Source organism: Eretmochelys imbricata, chromosome 14 (assembly GCF_965152235.1).
Source record: "Eretmochelys imbricata isolate rEreImb1 chromosome 14, rEreImb1.hap1, whole genome shotgun sequence".
Lineage (NCBI taxonomy): Eukaryota > Metazoa > Chordata > Testudines > Cheloniidae > Eretmochelys > Eretmochelys imbricata.
Window position 1 is genome coordinate 50866083 of NC_135585.1, and position 23155 is coordinate 50889237.

Below are 23155 nucleotides of genomic sequence, written 5' to 3' on the forward strand. Positions count from 1 at the left end.
TGCTGAAACTTCGTTTTTGGATGAAAAGTCAAACTTTTGCTCAGAACACCCGCCCCCCCCCCCCCCCCGCCACATATTCCACCCACCAATCCTTGCTGAGTTTGCTGTGTTCCCCATTGGTGTTCATGTCACAGTCCCCTCTGGTGAACTATATTTATGTTTCCTCCCCACAAATGCTCAATAATATAGATAGGGGGAGAGGAAGCACAATACAAAATAAGGGTATTTAAAAATATGGATTTTATTCTTACTTAGGTAAATGCGAATCCTACAATAAACACAAGTTGGCTTTGAACGCTGAACATTTGCGTGAGCAGCAAGGACAACAGAGAAAGCTGCCGTTTGATCTCACCTAACCAGGGAACGTGGGACAATCCTTTGGCGATTTCCACCTTCTGAAGCCAAGAAAGGCTCCCATCCTGCAACACCCACAATCTACATGAGTGGTGCCATGGGCCTGCACAGACCCCCCACTTAAATCACTGCTGATGTAGTAATGGGATGGGTGTTTAGAATGGTACCTAATATTTTCAAAAGCACCGAAGTGACTTCAAAGCTAGAGTCCCGTCGACTTCCATTGAGTCGTGGGTTCTCAAGAGTCACTCATCTCCTTTGAAAATGGGATTTAGGCACTTCTGAAAATTCTACCCCAAGTCTATGAATCCTCTGAATGATTCTCAATGTTTCTTGTGTAGCTATCATTGCCTATTACATGTATTAGGATAACCCCAACTGAGATCAGGGCCCCATTGTGCCAAGTGCTGCCCAGACACACAGTGAGAGACCGTCCCTGCCCCAGCTTAGATCAGGGCCCCGTTGTGCAGGGCGCTGCACGGACACACAGCGAAAGACAGTCCCTGCTCCAAAGAGTTTATATTCTTCCTCATCCCTTTTCCTCCTGTACATTTTCCTCTCATATTTCCTTCTATAAACATCCTCTCCAGTTACTCTTTGTTTCCCCCACCTCTAATCCCTCTGATCTCTCTCCTCTTAGAAAAGATCCTCTCCCACTCATCCAGGGAGGGATTTGTCCCCTCGCTCTGACCCCTGTATGCTGCAGTATAGGGGGTCATGATCTGTCTGCGCTATGAACTGTCTGCAGACATTAGAGAAACTGCGCTCTCTCTGGGCTCCAGTAAGAGGTGGCGTGGGCAGTCAGATACTGCTGTGAAGCGAATGTTAGAAGCTGGGTCGGACAGACCAGAATTTCACCAGCTGGCTGTGCTGAGATTCTAGGGAGCAGATGCCAGATCCAGGCCCCGGGGGGTGGCGGGGAGGGGTACTTGATCTCGCAGCTCAGTGACACATTTTGACCTGGGAGCTTTCGTCTGCCACCCAGCAGAACGGGAAGATTCTCCCAGCAAAAGCGACTTCAGTGAAAGTGAAGATCTGAGTGTTGTTCTCAGCATTGAAAAATGCCACCTGCCGCCTTTTGCAGTCCAGGGCGACCCTGACCTTCCTGGGTCTCCTATCCAGTGGCAGGCTTGTCCAAGGAGAAGTGAGAGCCACATACTGAATTGGGTTCAGCTGCCCCACAGCCCAGATCCCCTCCTCTGGCTCCAGGCTGACCCCTCCCTTTCTCCTCACAGACTCTCTGGCCACCCCCACGGCCCAGCTGCTCCCGTCCACCTCCACCTCCCACCAATGTCTCCCCGCGGTGAACCCCTCACAGCCCAGCACACAGGGAACAGGATCAAATCTTCTGAAGTTGTCGGGCACGTCCTGCCGTGCAGGTCCCCATCTCACGCTTGTCCCATCCTCAGACAGGATGAGATGAGGATGAGCCGTGTCTGGATCCAGGGTCACGTGTGCTGGGGGTTGGGTGGGGAGGGAAGAGAGAATTAGAGTGTTAGGGGCACTCCCTTAAATCCCTTTGAAAATTCCTGCCTTTAATGGAAAAGGAAAACCTTCAGCTGCACAAGATGAGATAACTGGCAGGTCACCAACTTTATCACTGATGTAGGCTCAGCCAGCAGGTGGTGGGAGGAGCCGGAGTGTCTATTCCTGAGTCCGTAGCAAGGTCCTGCCACCCAAACTACATTTTACTGTTAAGGCATCTAAACTGTTCCCCTTCTTCTCTTTGCTGGTTTATCAGCTTCCTTTTCACAACTTCCCCTTGACAGCGCCCATTGGATGCTACTGGCAGAAGAGCCCAAGTTGTACCATTGTGACCTCATTTGCTGACTCATTTCAACCAATGGGACTGCAAAGGAACTGGAGAGCGTGAATGATGACGGGCTGAAATACTTCTGATGTCACAATGCTCCTCGGCCTGCAGTACCAAATGGGCCCTGAGCGGAAATCAGGATTTTCTGGTGTTTGGGTTTTTTGACTGCCATCAAAATCAGTAGGGTTCTTCCCATCGATGCCCGGAAGATTCCCTGAAATTTTAGAACTGATTGGACATGGTCTTCAAAAATTATCACATTACAGATAGAGAACTGCCACTGATTGCAAGGCCTCCCCTCTGTCACTAAAAAATGTACCTAAGAACATAAAAGTGGCCAGACTGGGTCAGTCCAATGGTCCATCTAGCCCAGTGCCTGTCTGCCGGCAGTGGCCAATGCGACGTGCTTCAGAGGGAATGAACAGAATGGAAAAAATGATTGAGTGATCAATCCTCTGTTGTCCAGTCCCAGCTTCTGGCAGTCAAAGGCTTAGGGACACCCAGGGCATGTGGGTTGCATTCCTGATCATCTTGGCTAACAGCCATTGATGGACCTATCCTCCAGGAATGTATCTAATTCTTTTTTGAACCCAGTTTTACTTTTGGTCTTCACAACATCTCCCGGCAATAGTTCCACAGGTTGGCTGTGCCTTGTCTGAAGAAGTACTTTCTTTTTCTTGTTTTAAACCCGCTGGTTATTATTTTCATCAGGTGACCCCTGGTTCTTGTGTTATATGAAGGGGTAAATAACTCTTCCCCGTTCACTTTCCCCACACCAGTCATGATTTTGTAGACCTCTATCATATCCCCCCTTAGTCATCTCTTTTCTAAGCTGAACAGTCCCAGTCTTATTAATGTCTCCTTGTCTGGTAGCTGTTCCATACCCCTCATCATTTTTGTTGCTCTTTTCTGAACCTTTTTCAATTCCAATGTATTTCTTTTGAGATGGGGCAATCAGAACTACATGCAGTATTTAAGGTGTGGGCATACCATGGATTTATATAGTGGCATTATGATATTTTCTGTTTTATTATTTATCCCTTTCTTAATGATTCCCAACATTCTGTTCGCTTTTTTGACTGTCGCTGCACCTTGAGCTGATGTTTCCAGAGAACTAGCCACAATGACTCCAAGATCTCTCTCTTGAGTGTTAACAGCTAATACAGACACCATCAGTTTGTGTGTATAGTTAGGATTATGTTTTCCAATGTGCATTATTTTGCATTTATCACCATTAAAGTTCATCTGCCATTTTGTTGCCCAGTCACCCAGTTTTGTGAGATCCCTTTGTAACGCTTCGCGGTTAGCTTTGGACGTAACTATCTTGACTAGTTTTGTATCATCTGAAAACTTTGCCACCTCATTGTTTGCCCTTTTTCCAGATAATTTATGACTATGTTGAACAGCACCGGTCCCAGTACATATCCTTGAGGGACTCCGCTGTTTACCTCTCTCCATTGTGAAAACTGACCGTTTATTCCTACTCTTTGTTTCCTATCTTTCAACCAGTTACTGACCCATGAGATGTACAAGAGATATAAATCCTGTTGTCTCAAGCATAAGCCAACCACTAACTGATGGGGATGGGGGTCAGGAAGTCATTTTTCCCTATGGGCATCTTATTCCAAATTTCCACTGTGGAGTAGGGTTGGCAGCCTTCCTCGGTAGCCACTACCAGCAGCTTTAATCAGAGACTGGATACAGGACCAGATGGACCACTGGTCCAATTGGATACTGGACTAGAGAGTCCATTCATCTGACCAGTTAAGAGAATTCATGAGTTCCTGGAGGAAACCATGGGGCTTTCTTGCTTAGAGCAGAATGGTGTTTGAGAAATGGTGTGATTCACTGACTGTACTGACTAGCTCTTTAGGATCTTATATCACTTCTTAAATGCCCAAAACTAGAGTCCCCTTTTCAGGTGGAATTTCAAACTCCCCCTTCTCCTAAATCCCCACCCATTGATTTAGACAGAGGAGAATGAAATGGGGTTGGGTTGGGAAAAAGTTTTAAATAGGGAAGGAGGATTAGGATTAACTCTGAATTTCCTGGGTTTATAATAGTTGGTTTGGGGATCATTGCAACATCCCTGTAATGTTTTTTTTTTTATCCCAAATTAACCCCATCTTAAAGGTTTCTTTTTGTTTTGTTTTTGTTTTTAGCCTAGGTATAATACAGTACTCAATTACACCATCAGTCCCCAAAATTTACCTTTGTCCAACTGGCTCGACCCCCCTCTATCCCTGGCCCCGCCCCAACTCCACCCCTGCCCGCCCCCTCCCACCCCCATTCCAATCCCTTCCCCGAAGTCCCTGCCCCAACTCCAGATAGAGTCACTAGTAGGAGAAAAAGTGAAACACTTTAAATGTAGCTGCTGTCAACGTTACGAAGATATTTCTGTTGTTAACAAACATAACTGCAGATTCATTTCATGTAAAATAGGGCAGACATAAATGCAAAGAAACCAGCAAAGCTCTTTCTAGTCAGACAATGTTGATAAAGCTAAATGGTATTTAGGATTACTTAACTTGTTTGATCCCCGCACCTCTGTCAAGTGCAAGGCAGCATGAACTAGTGGCAAGGGTACTGGATCAGAGTCAAGAATCCGGGGTACTATTTCTATCTCTGCCACTGACCAACTGCGTGACCTTGGGAAAGTCACTTCTAGAACCGGTTGGAAAATTTTCCTTGAAATAGTTTTCTGTCAGAAAATTCCATTTTGAGTAAATTGAACTTTTTAAAATTGTATTGATTTTGATGAAATTTTGTTTTGGGGAGGGAAAAGTAGGGGGCTGGAAATATCCCATTTCAACATTTTCAAAACAAAAAGTTTTGATTTTTCATTTTGAAATTACTTCTTGTTCTCCCTTTTATATTAAAATAAAATAAAATGGGTCAAACACAAAATGAAACATTTCAAATGTATTGAAACAAAACACTTCAACTGACCCAAAATGAATATTTTTGTTTCTGCAATGTCATTTTTAAAAATTGCTTTTCATCCTGATTCATTTTTAAAAATTTAACTGGTTTAATTTTTATTAAGTTTTGTTTTGGGGGAAAAAAATAAAAGGTCTGGAAATGTCAACATGACCCATCTCAACGTTTTCAGAACAAAAAGTTTTCATTTTGCATTTCAAAGCCACTTTTTGTTTCAAAATATTTGTCATTTTATATTTGAAATAAATGAAATAAAGAACGGGTCAAGATCAAAATGAAACATTTCAAACGTATTGAATCGAAACGTTTCAGTTGATCCCCCCAGTGATTTTTTTCCCGGAATTTCATTTCACAAAAAACAAAATCATATTAATAATAAAATCCTGCTTTTCATCCTGATTCAGGACAATTTTTCCCCCATAATCCCAACTTTCTTCATGGGATGGAAAATCCATTTTCTGACGAGCTCCAGTCAATTCCCCTGTCTGTATCTTTTCCTTCTTCCCTTCCTATTCTTTGTCAGTCTCATCCAGGGGGCTGAGGTTTCCAAACAGATCTGGGTGCCTAACCCCTTTAGGCCTCTTTGAAAGCCCTTGTTTTAGGGCTTGTCTGCACTACAGTGACACAGTCGCAGCATTGCAGCTACCCTGCTGTAATGTCGTACTGGAGACACATTACAGTGATGGAAGGGGTTTTTCCATAGATGTAGTTAATACACCTCCCTGCTAGATTGATGGAAGAAGACCAGGCAGCTTAACTGCACCCTTAAGGGGTGTGGATTTTTCACATCCCTGAGCAACGTCGCTAGCTCAACCTAAATTTTGGGTGTACACCAGGCCCCAGACTATGAGCTCTTTGGGGCAGAGACTGTTTTTCTCTATGGCTATGTCTACACCTGCAGTGAAGCGTAGAGTCTGGGTATACGTAGCCGTGCAGATGGGGAGACACAGCTTAGGTGACTTGAATACAGACACGCCAGATACACCCAGGGGATACACCCTACATGAGTCTCTATGTGTCCAACCAGCGCCCCCCATGTCTACACTGTACAGTGCTAATAAACAATGGTCACATAAACACCACCCTATACCGGAAACCTACTGACCGCTATTCCTACCTACATGCCTCCAGCTTTCACCCTGACGACACCACACGATCCATCGTCTACAGCGAAGCTCTGCGATACAACCGCATCTGCTCCAACCCCTCAGACAGAGACAAACACCTACAAGATCTCTGTCAAGCATTCTTACAACTACAATACCCACCTGCGGAAGTGAAGAAACAGATTGATAGAGCCAGAAGAGTTCCCAGAAGTCACCTACTACAGGACAGGCCTAACAAAGAAAATAACAGAACGCCACTAGCCGTCACCTTCAGCCCCCAACTAAAACCCCTCCAACGCATTATTAAGGATCTACAACCTATCCTAAAGGATGACCCAACACTCTCACAAATCTTGGGAGACAGGCCAGTCCTTGCCTACAGACAGCCCCGCAACCTGAAGCAAATACTCACCAACAACCACACACCACACAACAGAACCACTAACCCAGGAACTTATCCTTGCAACAAAGCCCGTTGCCAATTGTGCCCACATATCTATTCAGGGGACACCATCACAGGGCCTAATAACATCAGCCACACTATCAGAGGCTCGTTCACCTGCACATCCACCAATGTGATATATGCCATCATGTGCCAGCAATGCCCCTCTGCCATGGACATTGGTCAAACTGGACAGTCTCTACGTAAAAGAATAAATGGACACAAATCAGATCTCAAGAATTATAACATTCATAAACCAGTCGGAGAACACTTCAATCTCTCTGGTCACGCAATCACAGACATGAAGGTCACTATCTTAAAACAAAAAAACTTCAAATCCAGACTCCAGCGAGAAACTGCTGAATTGGAATTCATTTGCAAATTGGATACTATTAATTTAGGCTTAAATAGAGACTGGGAGTGGCTAAGTCATTATGCAAGGTAGCCTATTTCCCCTTGTTTTTTCCTACCCCCCCTCCCCCGACGTTCTGGTTAAACTTGGATTTAAACTTGGAGAGTGGTCAGTCTGGATGAGCTATTGGCAGCAGGAGAGAGAGTGAGTTTGTGTGTGTGTGTGTGTGTGTCCCCGGGAAAAAAAAAAAAGGGAGGGGGGGTGAGAAAGCCTGGATTTGTGCTGGACATGGCCCACCTTGATTACCATGCACATTGTAGGGAGAGTGGTCACTTTGGATGAGCTATTACCAGCAGGAGAGTAAGTTTGTGTGTGTATGGGGGTGGGGGGTGAGAAAACCTGGATTTATGCTGGAAATGGCCCACCTTGATTATCATGCACATTGTAGGGAGAGTGGTCACTTTGGATGAGCTATTACCAGCAGGATAGTGAGTTTGTGTGTATAGTTTTTGGAGGGGGGTGAGAGAACCTGGATTTGTGCAGGAAATGGCCCACCTTGATTATCATGCACATTGTGAAGAGAGTGGTCACTTTGGATGGGCTATTACCAGCAGGAGAGTGAGTTTGTGTGGGGGGGGGGGGGGCGGAGGGTGAGAAAACCTGGATTTGTGCTGGAAATGGCCCAACTTGATGATCACTTTAGATAAGCTATTACCAGCAGGAGAGTGGGGTGGGAGGAGGTATTGTTTCATGATCTCTGTGTGTATATAATGTCTGCTGCAGTTTCCACGGTATGCATCCGATGAAGTGAGCTGTAGCTCACGAAAGCTCATGCTCAAATAAATTGGTTAGTCTCTAAGGTGCCACAAGTCCTCCTTTTCTTTTAGCAACTTAGTGTCCCGTAGCCTTCCCACTGCCAGAGCCTTTCCCTGCGGCCTTCCCTCCGCCAGAGCCTTTCCCTGCGGCCTTCCCTCCGCCAGAGCCTTTCCCTGCGGCCTTCCCACTGCCAGAGCCTTTCCCTGCGGCCTTCCCTCCGCCAGAGCCTTTCCCTGCGGCCTTCCCTCCGCCAGAGCCTTTCCCTGCGGCCTTCCCTCCGCCAGAGCCTTTCCCTGCGGCCTTCCCTCCGCCAGAGCCTTTCCCTGCGGCCTTCCCACTGCCAGAGCCTTTCCCTGCGGCCTTCCCTCCGCCAGAGCCTTTCACCGCTGCATGCAGCTACACATTCTCTAAACACCGCTGTTTTTAATAAAGTAAATACTAATGGAAACTGTGTGAATCATGGGAGACTTTAACTTCCCAGATATAGACTGGAGGACGAGTGCTAGTAATAATAATAGGGCTCAGATTTTCCTAGATGCGATAGCTGATGGATTCCTTCAGCAAGTAGTTGCTGAACCGACTAGAGGGGATGCTATTTTAGATTTGGTCTTGGTGAGTAATGAGGACCTCATAGAGGAAATGGTTGTAGGGGATAATCTTGGCTCAAGTGATCATGAGCTAATTCAGTTCAAACTGAATGGAAGGATTAACAAAAATAAATCTGCAACTAAGGTTTTTGATTTCAAAAGGGCTGACTTTCAAAAATTAAGGAAATTAGTTAGGGAAGTGGATTGGACTGAAGAATTTATGGGTTTAAAGGTAGAGGAGGCCTGGGATTATTTTAAATTAAAGCTGCAGAAGCTATCGGAAGCCTGCATCCCAAGAAAGGGGAAAAAATTCATAGGCAGGAGTTGTAGACCAAGCTGGATGAGCAAGCATCTTAGAGAGGTAATTAAGAAAAAGCAGAAAGCATATAGGGAGTGGAAGAAGGGAGGGATCAGTAAGGCAAGCTACCTTATTGAGGTCAGAATATGTAGGGATAAAGTGAGACAGGCTAAAAGTCAAGTAGAGTTGGACCTTGCAAAGGGAATTAAAACCAATAGTAAAAGGTTCTATAGTCATATAAATAGGAAGAAAACAAAGAAAGAAGAAGTGGGACCGCTAAAAACTGAGGATGGAGTGGAGGTCAAGGATAATCTAGGCATGGCCCAATATCTAAACAAATACTTTGCCTCAGTCTTTAATAAGACTAAAGAGGATCTTAGGGATAATGGTAGCATGATAAATGGGAATGAGGATATGGAGGTAGACATCACCATATCTGAGGTAGAAGCGAAACTCAAACAGCTTAATGGGACTAAATCGGGGGGCCCAGATAATCTTCATCCAAGAATATTAAAAGAATTGGCACAAGAAATTGCAAGCCCATTAGCAAGAATTTTTAATGAATCTGTAAACTCAGGGGTTGTACCGTATGATTGGAGGATTGCTAACATAGTTCCTATTTTTAAGAAAGGGAAAAAAAGTGATCCAAGTAATTATAGGCCTGTTAGTTTGACATCTGTAGTATGCAAGGTCTTGGAAAAAATTTTGAAGGAGAAGGTAGTTAAGGACATTGAAGTCAATGGTAAATGGGACAAAATACAACATGGTTTTACAAAAGGTAGATCGTGCCAAACCAACCTGATCTCCTTCTTTGAGAAAGTAACAGATTTTTTAGATAAAGGAAATGCAGTGGATCTAATTTACTTAGATTTTAGTAAGGCGTTTGATACGGTGCCACATGGGGAATTATTAGTTAAATTGGATAAGATGGGCATCAATAGGAATATTGAAAGGTGGATAGGGAATTGGTTAAAGGGGAGACTACAACGGGTCCTACTGAAAGGTGAACTGTCAAGTTGGAGGGAGGTTACCAGTGGAGTTCCTCAGGGATCGGTTTTGGGACCAATCTTATTTAATCTTTTTATTACTGACCTGGGCACAAAAAGTGGGAGTGTGCTACTAAAGTTTGCAGATGATACAAAGCTGGGAGGTATTGCTAATTTAGAGAAGGACAGGGATACCCTACAGGAGGATCTGGATGACCTTGTAAACTGGAGTAATAGGAATAGGATGAAATTTAATAGTGAGAAGTGTAAGGTCATGCATTTAGGGATTAATAACAAGAATTTTAGTTATAAGCTAGGGACGCATCAACTAGAAGTAACGGAGGAGGAAAAGGACCTTGGAGTATTGGTTGATCATAGGATGACTATGAGCTGCCAATGTGATATGGCTGTGAAAAAAGCTAATGTCGTCTTGGGATGCATCAGGAGAGGTATTTCCAGTAGGGATAAGGAGGTTTTAGTACCGTTATATAAGGCACTGGTGAGACCTCACCTGGAGTACTGTGTGCAGTTCTGGTCTCCCATGTTTAAGAAGGATGAATTCAAACTGGAACAGGTACAGAGAAGGGCTACTAGGATGATCCGAGGAATGGAAAACTTGTCTTATGAAAGGAGACTCAGGGAGCTTGGCTTGTTTAGCCTAACTAAAAGAAGGCTGAGGGGAGATATGATTGCTCTCTATAAATATATCAGAGGGATAAATACCAGAGAGGGAGAGGAATTATTTAAACTCAGTACCAATGTGGACACAAGAACAAATGGATATAAACTGGCCACTAGGAAATTTAGATTAGAAATTAGACGAAGGTTTCTAACCATCAGAGGAGTGAAGTTTTGGAATAGCCTTCCGAAGGAAGTAGTGGGGGCAAAAGATCTATCTTGCTTTAAGATTAAACTCGATAAGTTTATGGAGGAGATGGTATGATGGGATAACATGGTTTTGGTAATTAAATATTCATGCTAAATAGGCCCAATGGCCTGTGATGGGTTTTAGATGGGGTAAGATCCAAGTTACCTGGGAAAGAATTTTCTGTAGTATCTGGCTGATGAATCTTGCCCATATGCTCAGGGTTTAGCTGATCGCCATATTTGGGGTCGGGAAGGAATTTTCCTCCAGGGCAGATTGGAAGAGGCCCTGGAGGTTTTTCGCCTTCCTCTGTAGCATGGGGCACGGGTCACTTGCTGGAGGATTCTCTGCTCCTTGAGGTCTTTAAACTACAATTTGAGGACTTCAATAGCACAGGGTAGACAAGGCATGAAGGGTATGTACAGAACCTAGCACAATGGGGCCCTCGTTCTTGGGTGGGGCCTCTATGGGGTACCGTAATGCTACTAATAAAAGGGAATCTGTGTTCATCTCCCATCTCTCATTGAGTGGGAGAAAGATGATCAATAAACAGAGATCCATACACAGGTGCCGACTTTGGGAATTGCCGAGGGGTGTTCGACCCCTGCTTTGCCCCAAGCCCCACCCCCACTCCACCCCTTCCCCCAAGCTTCCACCCCACATCTTCCCGCCCACGCTCCACCTCCACCCTGCCTCTTCCCATCCCGTTCCTCCCCCTCCCGCGAGTGCACCCTGCCCCCCGCTCCTCCCCCAGCACCTCTTGCACGCCACTAACAGCTGATCTGCGGTGGGAGGGAGGCTCAGGGGGAGGAGGGGCCGATCACAGGGCTGCTATTTTTTTTTCATGGGTGCTTCAGCCCCAGAGCACCCACAGAGTGAGCACCTATGGATCCATACATGTATACAACTTCATCATTATAGGAAGGTTCCCCTCATCAGCTTCCCCTGAGTCAGCTCAACTGAAACGAGATTCCCCATTAGCTCCAGAAATTTACCTTTGTCCAGCTTTGGTTCAGACAGAGACTCTAGAAGGGAGGGGAAAAAAAAAGGTGGAAGAGGTGAAATCTCGGTTGTTCTGACTGGGGAGAGATGCCTATTGTAGATTTTTGGATCAGGGACCAAAATGGGCAGTCGGGCCTCCTGCATAACACAGGTCAGCAAAATTTCACCCAGTGACCCTGCATGAAGTCAGTAATTTCTGGCTACAATCTTTTGGAAAGAGACACCCAGTCTTAATTTAAAAACTTCCAAGCGATGGAGAATCCACAATGTCCACAGGTAGGTGGGCCTCAGTGGTCAATTATTATCGCTGTTAAAAATGCGTGCATTATAGCCAGGCTGAATTGGTCTACCTTCAGTTTGCAGCCGTCGACTCTCATCCTGCCTTTGCTAGATGAAAGAGCCCTCTGCTATCAGAAATCTTTGCCCTGTGCACATGGGTGGGTAAACCACCCCCCCTTCAGGGCAGCTAGCCCCCAGCCCTGCCCCTTCCTCCTGAGGCCTCTCCCAATGGCCGGAGCCCTGAGCCCTCCTCCCCTCCACTGACAAGAGGACAAAGTGGAAAAAGCCCTTATAGCCGTGGCAGCAGGCCCAGGGCTTTGGAAACTGGACCCAGAGTGAGTTTGCTTTGCTTTGCAGAGCTCCCGCATGGATACAGAAATTTCTTCCTTGTCTCGAGACGCAGGAATCCACCCTCCCTGGGAAGTGGCTTGTTTTATATGAGCTTTTACCGGGCTGATCTCAACAGGTAGGACCTGCTACACACTGAGCACACAGAACTAGCATCTCCTCTCAGAGTCAGAGACATGTTCTCCCTCTAGCAGTGACGAGCTGCACAGAGCATACTCACCCCCCCAGTAAGGCTGGTCAAAAATTTTCCATCCCAAACTACTTTTCAGCTTAAACATTAGATTTTCGACTAAATGGAAATTTTTCACAAAAAGTGGCAACTTTCCACAGAAATGTTCAATTTATTTGTTGACAGTCTGAACACCTGAAAACTGAAAAGATTTTGGCCAAAAATGCTGCCCTGGTGCCTCATGGGAATTGTAATTTGGTTTGCTCATGTTCCCATTCTCCTTTATGGGACAGGCTCTTGAACTGGACTACATCACCCAGGATGCACCACAGTCAGGGACTCCATGATGCCTAGCATACCTTCCTCAGGAGAAGACTGTGGTGGGTCATGGGAAATGTAATCCAATCAGGGAGCCCAAGCCATAGGGGAGAATGGGAGCCTGTGTCACCTAAACTACAGTTCCCATGAAACATTGCAGCAATATTTCCAAATTTAAATATTTAGTTATTTGACTGAAATAATTTTGTTCGATTTTTTGGGGGTGGGGGAGGGTCTGAAAAATCAATTTTTTCCAGGGAAAATGTTACTGCAAACATTTTTGGTTTTGCTGAAAATTTCCATGGCGGGAGGGGTATAAAAAAAACAACAACTATATCTGGCCTTGCTCTGCTCCCTAGTTGCCTATGCTGGGATGGATCCGAGCATTGTTGCCAATAGATAATTGCTTTGCAAGGGGAAATCATCCAGATAAGCTGGGGAACGTGGGGCTACCAGGCGCCACAATCTAATGAATTTTGGTATCTGTACAGTGCTTTGCAAACCACTAGCTACTTGGGCTTCAATTTTCAAAGTGGTTTAGGGGAACTGGGTACCTAACTCCTATAGGAAAAAAAAAACGTTGGAAAATTTGTCTTAAGCATCACCTCCTCCCCTTTGCCCCGGTGAGATAGGAAAGTTATTATCCTTTTGTAAATATGAGGCAGGAAAGATAAGTGACCCAAACCGGTGGCCACGGTTCTCATGGGTTTCTATAAGGTAGATCATGCATAACCTGTAAGCTAGTGACAAGACTCTGAGCTCTCTGGAGACATCTTTTCATTATATGTGTGCACAACATCTACAGCAATGGGGCTTTGATCCCTATACAAGTAAATCAATATTTTAAATCATAGCCAAGAACGGCCCCAGAGTTTATTACCTTTAAATTTACTCAGAGCGTGCTCCAGAAGTGTGTGCTTCTGAGAGAATTCCTTGACTCTCCTTTTCAGTTCCAGAGGAAGGGATGGTGGACTCTGAAACTTCCCTGTCTCGTATCTAGGGAGAAAAATAGCCTGTTGTTAGTCATTGTTAACTGATTTCAACAACAATAAAAATGTAGTGGGTGAGGAAGAATTATCAGACTTTTTTGATTTAAAAAATCCCTTTTTTTCTAAATCCGAAATTTCAAAATTTCAAAGAAATTCTTTTAAAAAAACGCCACCCAAATCACCCAGCTCTACTTTTTTCTTAAAGTGAATTTAGTTCTAATGGAAGGCGATAAACTGACAGGCTGTCGAGACTTAGGTTCAGATCTATAACTGATGTTAATTGGCATTGTTCCATTAACTCCATTGAAGTAATGCTCATTTTTACCAGCTGGGGATTGACTTTGATTTGCACCAGCTGGGGATCTGCTCCCATTGACTGCAATGGAGTCATGGTCAACATACCCCAGTAGCGGGGGGGTCTGGCTGAAATGACTTTAATGGAGTTACGGCTAATTATACAAGCTGGGAATCTGGCTCTGATGACACTAACGGAGTTTTGCTGATTTACACCAGTGCGGGATCTGGCCTTTCAGTTCCCTAATGAGCCAAAGAACTGGCTCAGTGACATTCTCCAACCCACCACCCCATAGGGTCATGTATGCCTGGAGGGTAGCGAGGTACATCTGTCAAGGTGACAGAACCTTTCCAGCTCCGTTCAGTCATTGGCTGCTCTGCTGAAATTGTTGACAATAGGGGCATGAAGGGCTTTTGTGAGGGGGGGACTGCCCATCCTGGAAGAAGGTGGAGTGAGACCCACTGACCCCTTTCAAACAGGAGTGAGGAGTCATGTATTTATGAGGATAAGTACGACACCCTTGTCTCATGGCACGTTTTAAATTCACTGGGACATGCACCAAATTGACAGGCACAGCCGTGAACATGCAGACTGTGCTTAACAGAAAGGATAACCAGGGCACTGACCAGTCCTCAGATGGAAATGACTTCACGCCATTACTGACCTAGGTGGAGTTTTGCAATCATTGACTCAGAAGTTACTCGGGTCATGGGCAGCAGACAACACCCCTAGGTAGATACTGGTAGGTAGCTATTGACTAGACAGCTAGTTGTTTGTTAGCTAGGTAGCCTGTGCTACCTTAACTGGTAAAGGTAGGTAAGTGAATAGCCCATATTCCGTCTCTGATCTCCTGAGGCATCCAGACCATCAGAGAAGTGGATAATTCATAGTGTATCTGCAGTTGAATCTGCATTCTGGACACTGGGGAAACATAAGACAGCTCAGAATTCTGGGGTTGGAGGTAGATTAGGAGCTGCAGGGAGCTTTGTCCTTTACCCAACACCTTCCCAGCAGGCTCAAGTGTGAGGGGGAGTGAGAAGGAGCCATGTACCTGCTCAAGGTGCTTCTGATGTCCTAGAGAGGAGAGAGAAAGAAAAGGGAGTTCAGTCCCACACACCATATACTGGAGATCCCTCTTGCTCTGAGGTATCTAATTTGCTTATTTGAAAATCCCTCTGGGTGCCTAAAAACCTTTGAAAATCTAGCCCCATGGCACATAGGATTCGGAGCCTCATTGAAAGTCTATGGGATTTAGGGTCCAAAATGCCTGAGGGACTTTTGAAAATGGGACTTGGGTCCAGATCCTCAAAGGGCTTTCGGCACCTAACTCCCACTGAAATTAAGGGGAGTTTAGAAGTCTAAATACTTTTGAGGATCCATCCCTTAGGTCCCTTTTAAAACTTTTACTCCCAGGTCCCTTAGCTGGCACGCAGTGGAAGACTCATAAATCTGTATATGTATAAACCTGTACAGCCACTAGAGGGGAAAAAAGACACATGTTGACATGAGTTATGCACGGCATCACAACAGGTTAGCATCCAGCTGTGGGCTAATCTGCCAATGAGAACTCTTGAAATGTGTCCCTCATGACACGGACTCATTCCAACCAATAGAAGTATAGCATGCAAATTAGCTGGAGAGAAAGGAAGATGATTGGTTGAGTTCTCTCTGATGTCACATTAGGTCAGGTAAGCCTCACCTGAGCTATTGACTTGGCCCTGTCTGCAGTCTATTAATCTGAGCAATCATAGATTCTCGGATTGTCCATTACTTGCGACCTTTAAATCAAGACTGGACGTCTTTCTAAAAAATACACTCTAAGTCAAGCAAGAGCGATGAGCTACATACAGGAATCTCTGGGTGAAATTCTCTGGCCCGTAATGAAGGAGATCAGACAAACTGATCCAAATGATCCCTCCTGGGCATAAAATCTACGAAAGTAATGGAAAAACTCATGTGTTTAACTGCTTTGTTTAATCAAAGAACCAGTGTGTTGAGCACCTTGTACCATCAGGACCTCAATGAATAAAATAATGTATGTTTCTGCAATGCGGTGTATTGTGAACTTGGACTTCGATAGCAAAGAGTCAGGGACATGTTTACTAAGGGCTCTGGGGTACCTCTCACATAGTCTCACCTGCAGGAATTCACTTGGTGGCTGCCGGCACTTCCCCTCCATCTCACTGATCAGGGTCCCGAGACGAGTTTTCTCCTGCATGAGCCTGGTGGTGAATTCATCCTGCCTCTTCAATATCTCCTTGTCCAGCACTTCCAGCTGGGCCAACAGGAGCAATTCTTTCTCCTCTAGAAACAGATGGAGTTTCTCAAATTCCGACAGAATCTTCATCCTCTCGCTCTCCGTCTGTTGCTGCGATGAGCAGACACAAGCAGGTAAAGGGTGGAGAGAAACATGTGACGGCCCATACACAATAACATTTCCAAAGGAGTCTGTGGCGCTTTGGGGGTTCACCCAGACCAGCAAGGGGCTCTTTCACCACCTGCCCTGTAACCTTGGGTGTCTCTGTGCTGTCCGTCTTTGGTTCAAAGCCCTCATACCAGCAGCCTGCTCAGAGCACGATGGCCTCACCCTACCTGCCACCAGTCTGGTTACTCCTTCAATTCCCCCCCACTTACTTGGTCCGTGACCCCGCAAGAGCCAGGGTGGGGCATGGGAGGGTGAGTGGGGCAGGATGGGGGAGGGGAAGCCACGCTCGGGGCAGGATAGGTGAGGCATCGATACCTCTCTAGCCGGAGACTTCCCTGAGTGCTCCTCCAGGCTCCAGCAGCAGCTGCTGCTCTTCCTGGTCCCCGGTGGCGGAGGCTGGTTACTGCGAGTAACCGGACTTTTAGTGTCCAGTCAGCAGTGCTGACCGGATAGTGCCAGGTCCCGTTTCCGACTGGCCTTCCAGTCAAAAACCAGGCATCTGGCAATGCTAAGCCAGGAGAGGAGCTGGAGCTGGGGCTGGAATGGAACTGGGGACAGAGCGGGGCTGGGTGGCGCTCCCTCCCTCCTGCACCTGGGGAGGGGGGCTGGCCCAGGCTGCCACAACCTCTCGGACATTCCTCTGCGCCCCCTTAGGGGGGCACGCCCCCACAGTCTGGGGACCACTTTTGTATGGCAACACCAACAGTGTTTCCAGTTCTGTGTATCCCCGAAACCATCTCCCATCACTGGCACCTCACAAAAATTATCGAGTTCGCTCATACACACCAGCCTGCTAGGTTAGCTGTGGATTTTACCCTTCAGCTTTATATACAGCCCTGAGATGGTTTTATAATGAAACATGGGTACGTTTGCGAACAAAGAATTGAGACTTAAGTGCTAATGAGTAAGACTAGAAGGGACAGATTGTGGTTACAAGGAAAACACAACAAAATAGGCTTTTAGTGGCTAAAACGTCATTTCAGGAAGTTGCTGCTCTTTGTCTAAACAGGTTTCTCACTCACATTAAGGGCAGATCTATACTTAAAATGCTGCACCGATGCAGCTGCACCACTGTAGCGCTTTAAAGAAGACACTCTAAGCCGACGGGAGAGAGCTCTCCTGTCGGAGTAGTTAATCCACCTCCTCAAGAGGCGGGAGCTAAGTCGGCGGGAGACGCTCTCCCGTCGACATTGCGCTGTCTGCACAGGTAGGTCGGATTTTTCACACCCCTGAGTGACATAGTTATACTGATATAGGTCTGTAGTGTAGACCGGGCTTAAGTCTCCAGCAGCTGTAGCCTTCTGCGCTAGGAAGGCACAGCTTTCAAAGGATCAACGCAAAGGTGCTGGAAGTAGGGGTGCAGGGAGTGCTGAAGTGGTTCCCATCATATCCAGGATTTACAGGTTTGGTTCAATGGCTGTCAGCACTCCCACTGTACAAATTGTTTCAGCACCCCTGAATTGAAGGGTGCTGTATTCTACTGAGCCTTCAGTTGCACTGTACCCTATTGTGGCTAGTGTGCCTTGTTATGGATAACAAAATGCCTTTTTGTCTCTGCTTATATCTTCCCCAAGTTCATTAACCCTGTTTCAAGAGGCAGGAAGGCTTGCTAGGGGTGTCAGCTCCATCCCCCATCGTGATTTCAACCGATAGCCACGTCTGTATCCAGTGGTTAGGTCAACTATGGTGCACAAAATTTGTCACAGTCCAAAAAAGGACACAACTAAAATCGTTAACCGCTTTTAAAAATTGAGTCCAAAATTCTAACTGAAAGTCAATGAGTGCCTCAATCAGTACTGAAAATGGGGCTTAGGTAATTAAATCAATAAGACCTGGTCTGCATGTAAAAATTAGCTTGACCTAGCTACATCTCTGAGGGTGGTGAAAAATGTCGCTCCCTGAGTGCTGTGGTTAGGATGTAGACACAGCTAATTTGATGGAAGAATTCTTCCACTGAGCTAGCCGCTGACTCACGGAGAGGTGGATTAACGACATGGGTGGAAAAAAACCTTCCATCGATGTAAGATGCGTCTACACTATGGTGCTAAGGTGTAGCATAGACATGGCCTAAGGGCTTATCTACACGGAGTGATTTCCCATAATGAACTAATGCGTTACACATTAATTGGTCCATGCAGACCCTGCTGGTGTAAACTAAATGTTTCCTGATGAGCTTTATCAGCATTTCCAAGGCACGATCCAAAGACCACTAAAGTCATTGGAAAGACTTGTATTGACTTCTGTAGGTTTTAGATCAGGGCCATATTATTATGAGTTGTATTAGGATAGTGCTCAGAGGTGTGGGGGTTAACAGTCCCAGAGTCTCCAGGAATTAAAGATTAATTTTTAATTGAAGATTACATCATGGGATGAAACCTCCAGGAACAAGTCCCACCAACACGGGCAACCCTACAGAAGCTCCAACTGAGATCACACTAGATGCTGTACAAACACACGGCGAGAGATTGTGGGTTGGAGGGACAGTGGGGGGAGAGAGGGATGTACTGAGACTCGGGAGGCAGAGGAGTGGAGACACAGCCGGTTGCAGGCTGGGATGGAGGGTCCTGGAGGTTCCTACCTGCTTCACGGGAATGTTCTAGCCCCTCTTTGTCCTGCTTCCTGCTCCTCTGCCCATCTGGGTCCTGCGCTGTCCTCTCTCCCCTCTCATGAGTTCATATGGGGGCAGAGCCCCATATTATCTCCATTGTGGGGGTGCTAGTCTCCCTTCCCACCACTCGGTTCTGCCGCCCTCAGTGAGAGACAGTAGCTATCTTGAAAATCTGAGTCTAAATAGACAAGGGGTGGAGCTGATCTCATTCGCATGGGCACACCCACCTTGCCTAGGTGCTTAGCATGATGGGATTGCTTGCCCAAATGGTCACGTTTGGCTGTTGTGGGAGCCCAAGTCTCCTTGTTATTGGGGCAGGAGTAATAAAGGGTTGTTATCCTTGCTGTGTGAATCAAGGGCAGCAGAGCTGTACTTCGCATTTTCCGATTGAGGGACTCACCCTCAACTGAACAGCATTCGCTAAGCTGGGAACATGGGTTCCAAAGCCCAGTGAGTGGGAGAGAGGGTGTGGGCCTTGTGTAAGGGCCCCAGATACCATTTGACTCTGCAGCTCTCCACTGTGTAATAACAGAGGTAATTTAGACTCAATTGAGAGTCTTGTTACACACTACAGAGCTGAAATCTCTGATACCTAGGTCTAAGTATTAGCCCTGCTTTGGTACAGTGTCTCTGATGCAAGAGACTGTGCCCAGTGTGCATCATCAGTGAGGCTCCCTGCACTAACAGCTGAAATCACTAAGACCTATGTTAAGTGGGGGGCCCTGAAGGCATCTTGGTACTTCCAGCACAGTAGCTGGTGGAGAGGTGTGGTGAGCAGTCAGCAGGGCAGCTGGCGGAGAGTCATGGCAAATGGCCAGCAGGGCAGCTGGTGGAGAGATGCAGCTGGCAGGGCAGCTAGCTGAGAGTGCCAGAGCAGAGCCCTGTAGAGAGTGGCGGTGAATGAGTACTTGAGCAGTGGAGTGAGTAAGGTGCCTCCTCCCACCCCCCGCAGGGTGGGAGGTGAACTCTGCAGATACACTTCTGAACTCTGGGCCTGCACTGTCCAAGGACAGCAACTGTGAGTGGGGTGCAGAAAAGGGACAGTTAAAGGGACTTTTGGGTTACTAGACTTAAGAACCTGAGGGGAAAAGGACACTGCCCAACTTCCTTGGTGGTAGGTCTTTTGCTCATGGTTTAGGTTTATAAACCCTGTTTGCGGTGTTTCCCAAAATTAATGCTGCATTATTTTCCTCCTTTTATTAAAAGTTTTTTTGCTACACTGAGACTTTGTGCTTGTGAGAGGGGAAGTATTGCCTCTTAGAGGCACCCAACTGTGACTGGCAGAAGTGTTACAGAGCTACACATAAATAAGTGATAATACATTATAGAGCATCGCACATTACTCTGAATACCACTGGAGTCGTACAGAGTCATCACATAGGTTCATTTGCTAATGAGTAAGTACCAGCAGCTCCTGGCTTGTTATTTCCCCATTCAATTTCAGTGCAGCAATGCCTTCCATCTCCTTCTTCAACATCTCCAAACGACTCCTAATTTGTCCCTAGAGAAAAGAAAAGTTACTTGCACCTGAGGGTATTTTTCAGCGTTATTTATAGGTTCACAATTATTAACTCGGTTATAAAACACTCACAAGCTCTGTCCTTCAGAATCATAGAATATCAAGGTTGGAAGGGACCTCAGGAGGTCATCTAGTCCAACCCCTGCTCAAAGCAGGGCCAATCCCCAATTTTTGCCCCAGATCCCTAAATGGCCCCCTCAAGGATTGAACTCACAACCCTGGGTTTAGCAGGCCAATGCTCAAACCACTGAGCTATCCCTCCCCCCCCGTATAATGTATATAAATGTATATACACATCAGAAATTATATATGAATAAAGATAATCTGCTTTGTCCAGCAAAGTTCATATGTCACCCTGGATAGAAGAAGACGTCACATCTGTCAGCCATGCATTCAATAGCAAAATAACAATTATTATATACATGTATTTGACAGACAGAAAGTTAAGTCAAACTGCATGCTCCAATCAAGTTAAATAGACAGGAATATTAGGCTCTAGAGACATTATTGTAAATATAGGATGGGGTATTAAAATCCACAGTTTAGAATAAAACTAAATATCGCACTTGATTGTGGACGTACACAAAACTTAATGACATTTCGCAAGAAAAGAATTTGAAAATGAATTTTCACGAACAGCTACATGACCCCCAGTCAGAACGCCTCCTCCTCCCAGCCAGTTTAAGATAATAAAAACAGCAACAAAAATATTTATCAAAATTTAAAATTATGGGTGAGATTCCGTGCAGTATCTCTTTGAGATTAGCATAGAACTTACAGTCCAGGCACTATGATGGGAATACAGAGCTAAGCAATGGATCCCTGCAAGATCAGGTCTTAAGGTGTAAAATCAGCAGCTGTCTCTTGTCTGGGCAGAACTAGGAACATTAAGTATGATATACACATTTAAGATTCTTTTCATAGGTCTTCTTTAGCAGGTCACAGCCTTATCTGTCACTGATGCAAAGTAACCAAACTCCCAGGCGAAAGACTTTGCTAAGGTGAAGTTCCGGTTAAGAGCATGCCAGTAACTTATTAAACATGAAAAAGAAAGAATGTTGCAGTTATGTAGTTAACAACTAATAAAGGTACATGAAATGAGATCTGGCCAGAAAACGACTTTTCCCCCACTGTGGAAAATTTTCATTAAAAAAAAAAAACAACAAGAAAAACATCTAATATTTTTTAGCAAAAACTGAAATAGTTTTGAACAAAAACCTTTCCCCCCTGAGGAAAAACCCAACATTCTTGCACAAAGCACCTGCTTTCCATGAACACTTTAATTCAGTCGAAAACTCAAGATCTCTGCGTGCCCCCAGGGGGACGGGTACCCCCGGTGGAGAACTACTGCTCTAAAATATGCCAGGGGTCTCTGTCCAGCCCAGAATCCTGAGGGCACAACGCCATTTAAAGTTGGCCCTGCCCCTTCTCCCCCTGGTCTGTGCCCGCTGCACAGAAGAGCACACACAATGAGGCGTGGTCATATCAGACAGTTGTGCTGGACAATGATTCCTTCCTACCTTGTACTCCTGGGCGGCCTCCTCTGCAGGAACCACTGTGTGAGCCCTGTGCTCCTTGGACCTGTCACACACCACGCAGATGGGGGACTGATCCTCTCGACAGAAGAGTTTCAGAGCCTCCTGGTGTTTCTCACACGCTCTCCCGGCTCCGGCATCTTTTGTCGATTGCAAATGTAGCTGCTTGGCTATTTCTACCATGTTGGCCAACTGCCTGTTCGGCCTGAGGTTTCTCTGGGGAAAGGCCGTTCTGCACTGAGGGCAGGAGAAGTCTTTATCTGAGCCCTCCCAGCACTGGGTGATGCAGGCTTGGCAGAAATTGTGCCCACAGTCTATAGTCACCGGATCATTAAAATACTCCAGGCAGATGGAACAAGAAGCTTCATCCTGGAGGCTTTGCCTTGCCTTTGCAGCAGCAGCCATGGCTCATCCCAGGCAGAAGAGCAGTTTAATTTCACTTCCCTGTTCCCTGAAATGTGTTGACCCTTGAACGAGAAAGGGGAGTTTCCCTTCCTGTAAACAGGCTTTGTGGAGTTGAGTCATGGTTCAGAACTGCAGCTTCCTGGTGACAGCTCCCAAGTTTGTCTCGCTGACGGAACAGAAGTTGGTCCAATCAAAGATATTACCTCGCCCGCCTTGTCTCTGCCGGGGACTGCAAGATACAGGACCAAAGCAGTGTAAATCCGTCTGGGGGAAGAGCACACCTGGGATCACAGCCAACACACTGCGGAAGGGATCGACTAGAAGTGATTTTCAAACTTTTTGTATTGGTTCACACAGCAAGCCTCTAAGTGTGACCCCCCCCCCGCCCCCATATCAATTAAAAATGGGGAGTTAATTTAATTTAATGGGCGCTCAGGGGGAGTTGACCCCCGTCTAACCCCCCTGAAGGATCACAACCCCCAGTTTGAGAACCCCTGGGATCGAGCATGATGCAATGGACCTGTCGCACAACTGGTTTATTTGGGGGACCCAAGGGAGGTCGGGCAGGAGCGATCGGTCCCGGCAGCGGGAAGCGAACTGTATCTCTTTGGTGGTGTCTGCAGTACAGGCTCTCCTCTCTGTCCCCCGAGCTGGTGCTGTCTTGGAGGCAGAAAGTAGGTTAAACTCATCCCAGCGGGAGCAAG

General features: G+C 46.1%; 2 protein-coding genes across 3 annotated transcripts in view; both read right to left on the minus strand.

The window, feature by feature from the left end:
• LOC144274626 (uncharacterized) overlaps positions 1-23155 on the minus strand; it is a 223107-nt gene that overhangs the window by 66209 nt on the left and 133743 nt on the right. The window lies entirely within an intron of this gene.
• Positions 211-22820, minus strand: LOC144274291 (E3 ubiquitin-protein ligase TRIM39-like). Of its 2 annotated transcripts, XM_077832991.1 has the most exons (7): positions 22032-22820; positions 20398-20493; positions 16097-16327; positions 15011-15033; positions 13556-13671; positions 11555-11584; positions 211-1811 (listed from the first exon to the last, which is right to left on the minus strand). In XM_077832991.1, the coding sequence occupies exons 1-7, from the start codon at positions 22449-22451 to the stop codon at positions 1297-1299; spliced, it is 1431 nt and encodes a 476-aa protein (XP_077689117.1). In that variant the 5' UTR covers positions 22452-22820; the 3' UTR covers positions 211-1296. The 2 variants fall into 2 exon arrangements, with proteins under 2 accessions (XP_077689117.1, XP_077689118.1); XM_077832992.1 differs by lacking the exon at positions 11555-11584.

Bases quoted from the DNA above. Each gene is read 5' to 3' on its own strand.
- LOC144274291 (XM_077832991.1), bottom strand. From the start codon at position 22,451: ATGGCTGCTGCTGCAAAGGCAAGGCAAAGCCTCCAGGATGAAGCTTCT. The intron at 16,328-20,397 runs GTACTTACTCAT...TGCTCATCGCAG, and splicing joins TAACAAGCCAGGAGCTGCTG to CAACAGACGGAGAGCGAGAG. The intron at 15,034-16,096 runs GTGAGACTATGT...TCTCCTCTCTAG, and splicing joins CACCAAGTGAATTCCTGCAG to GACATCAGAAGCACCTTGAG.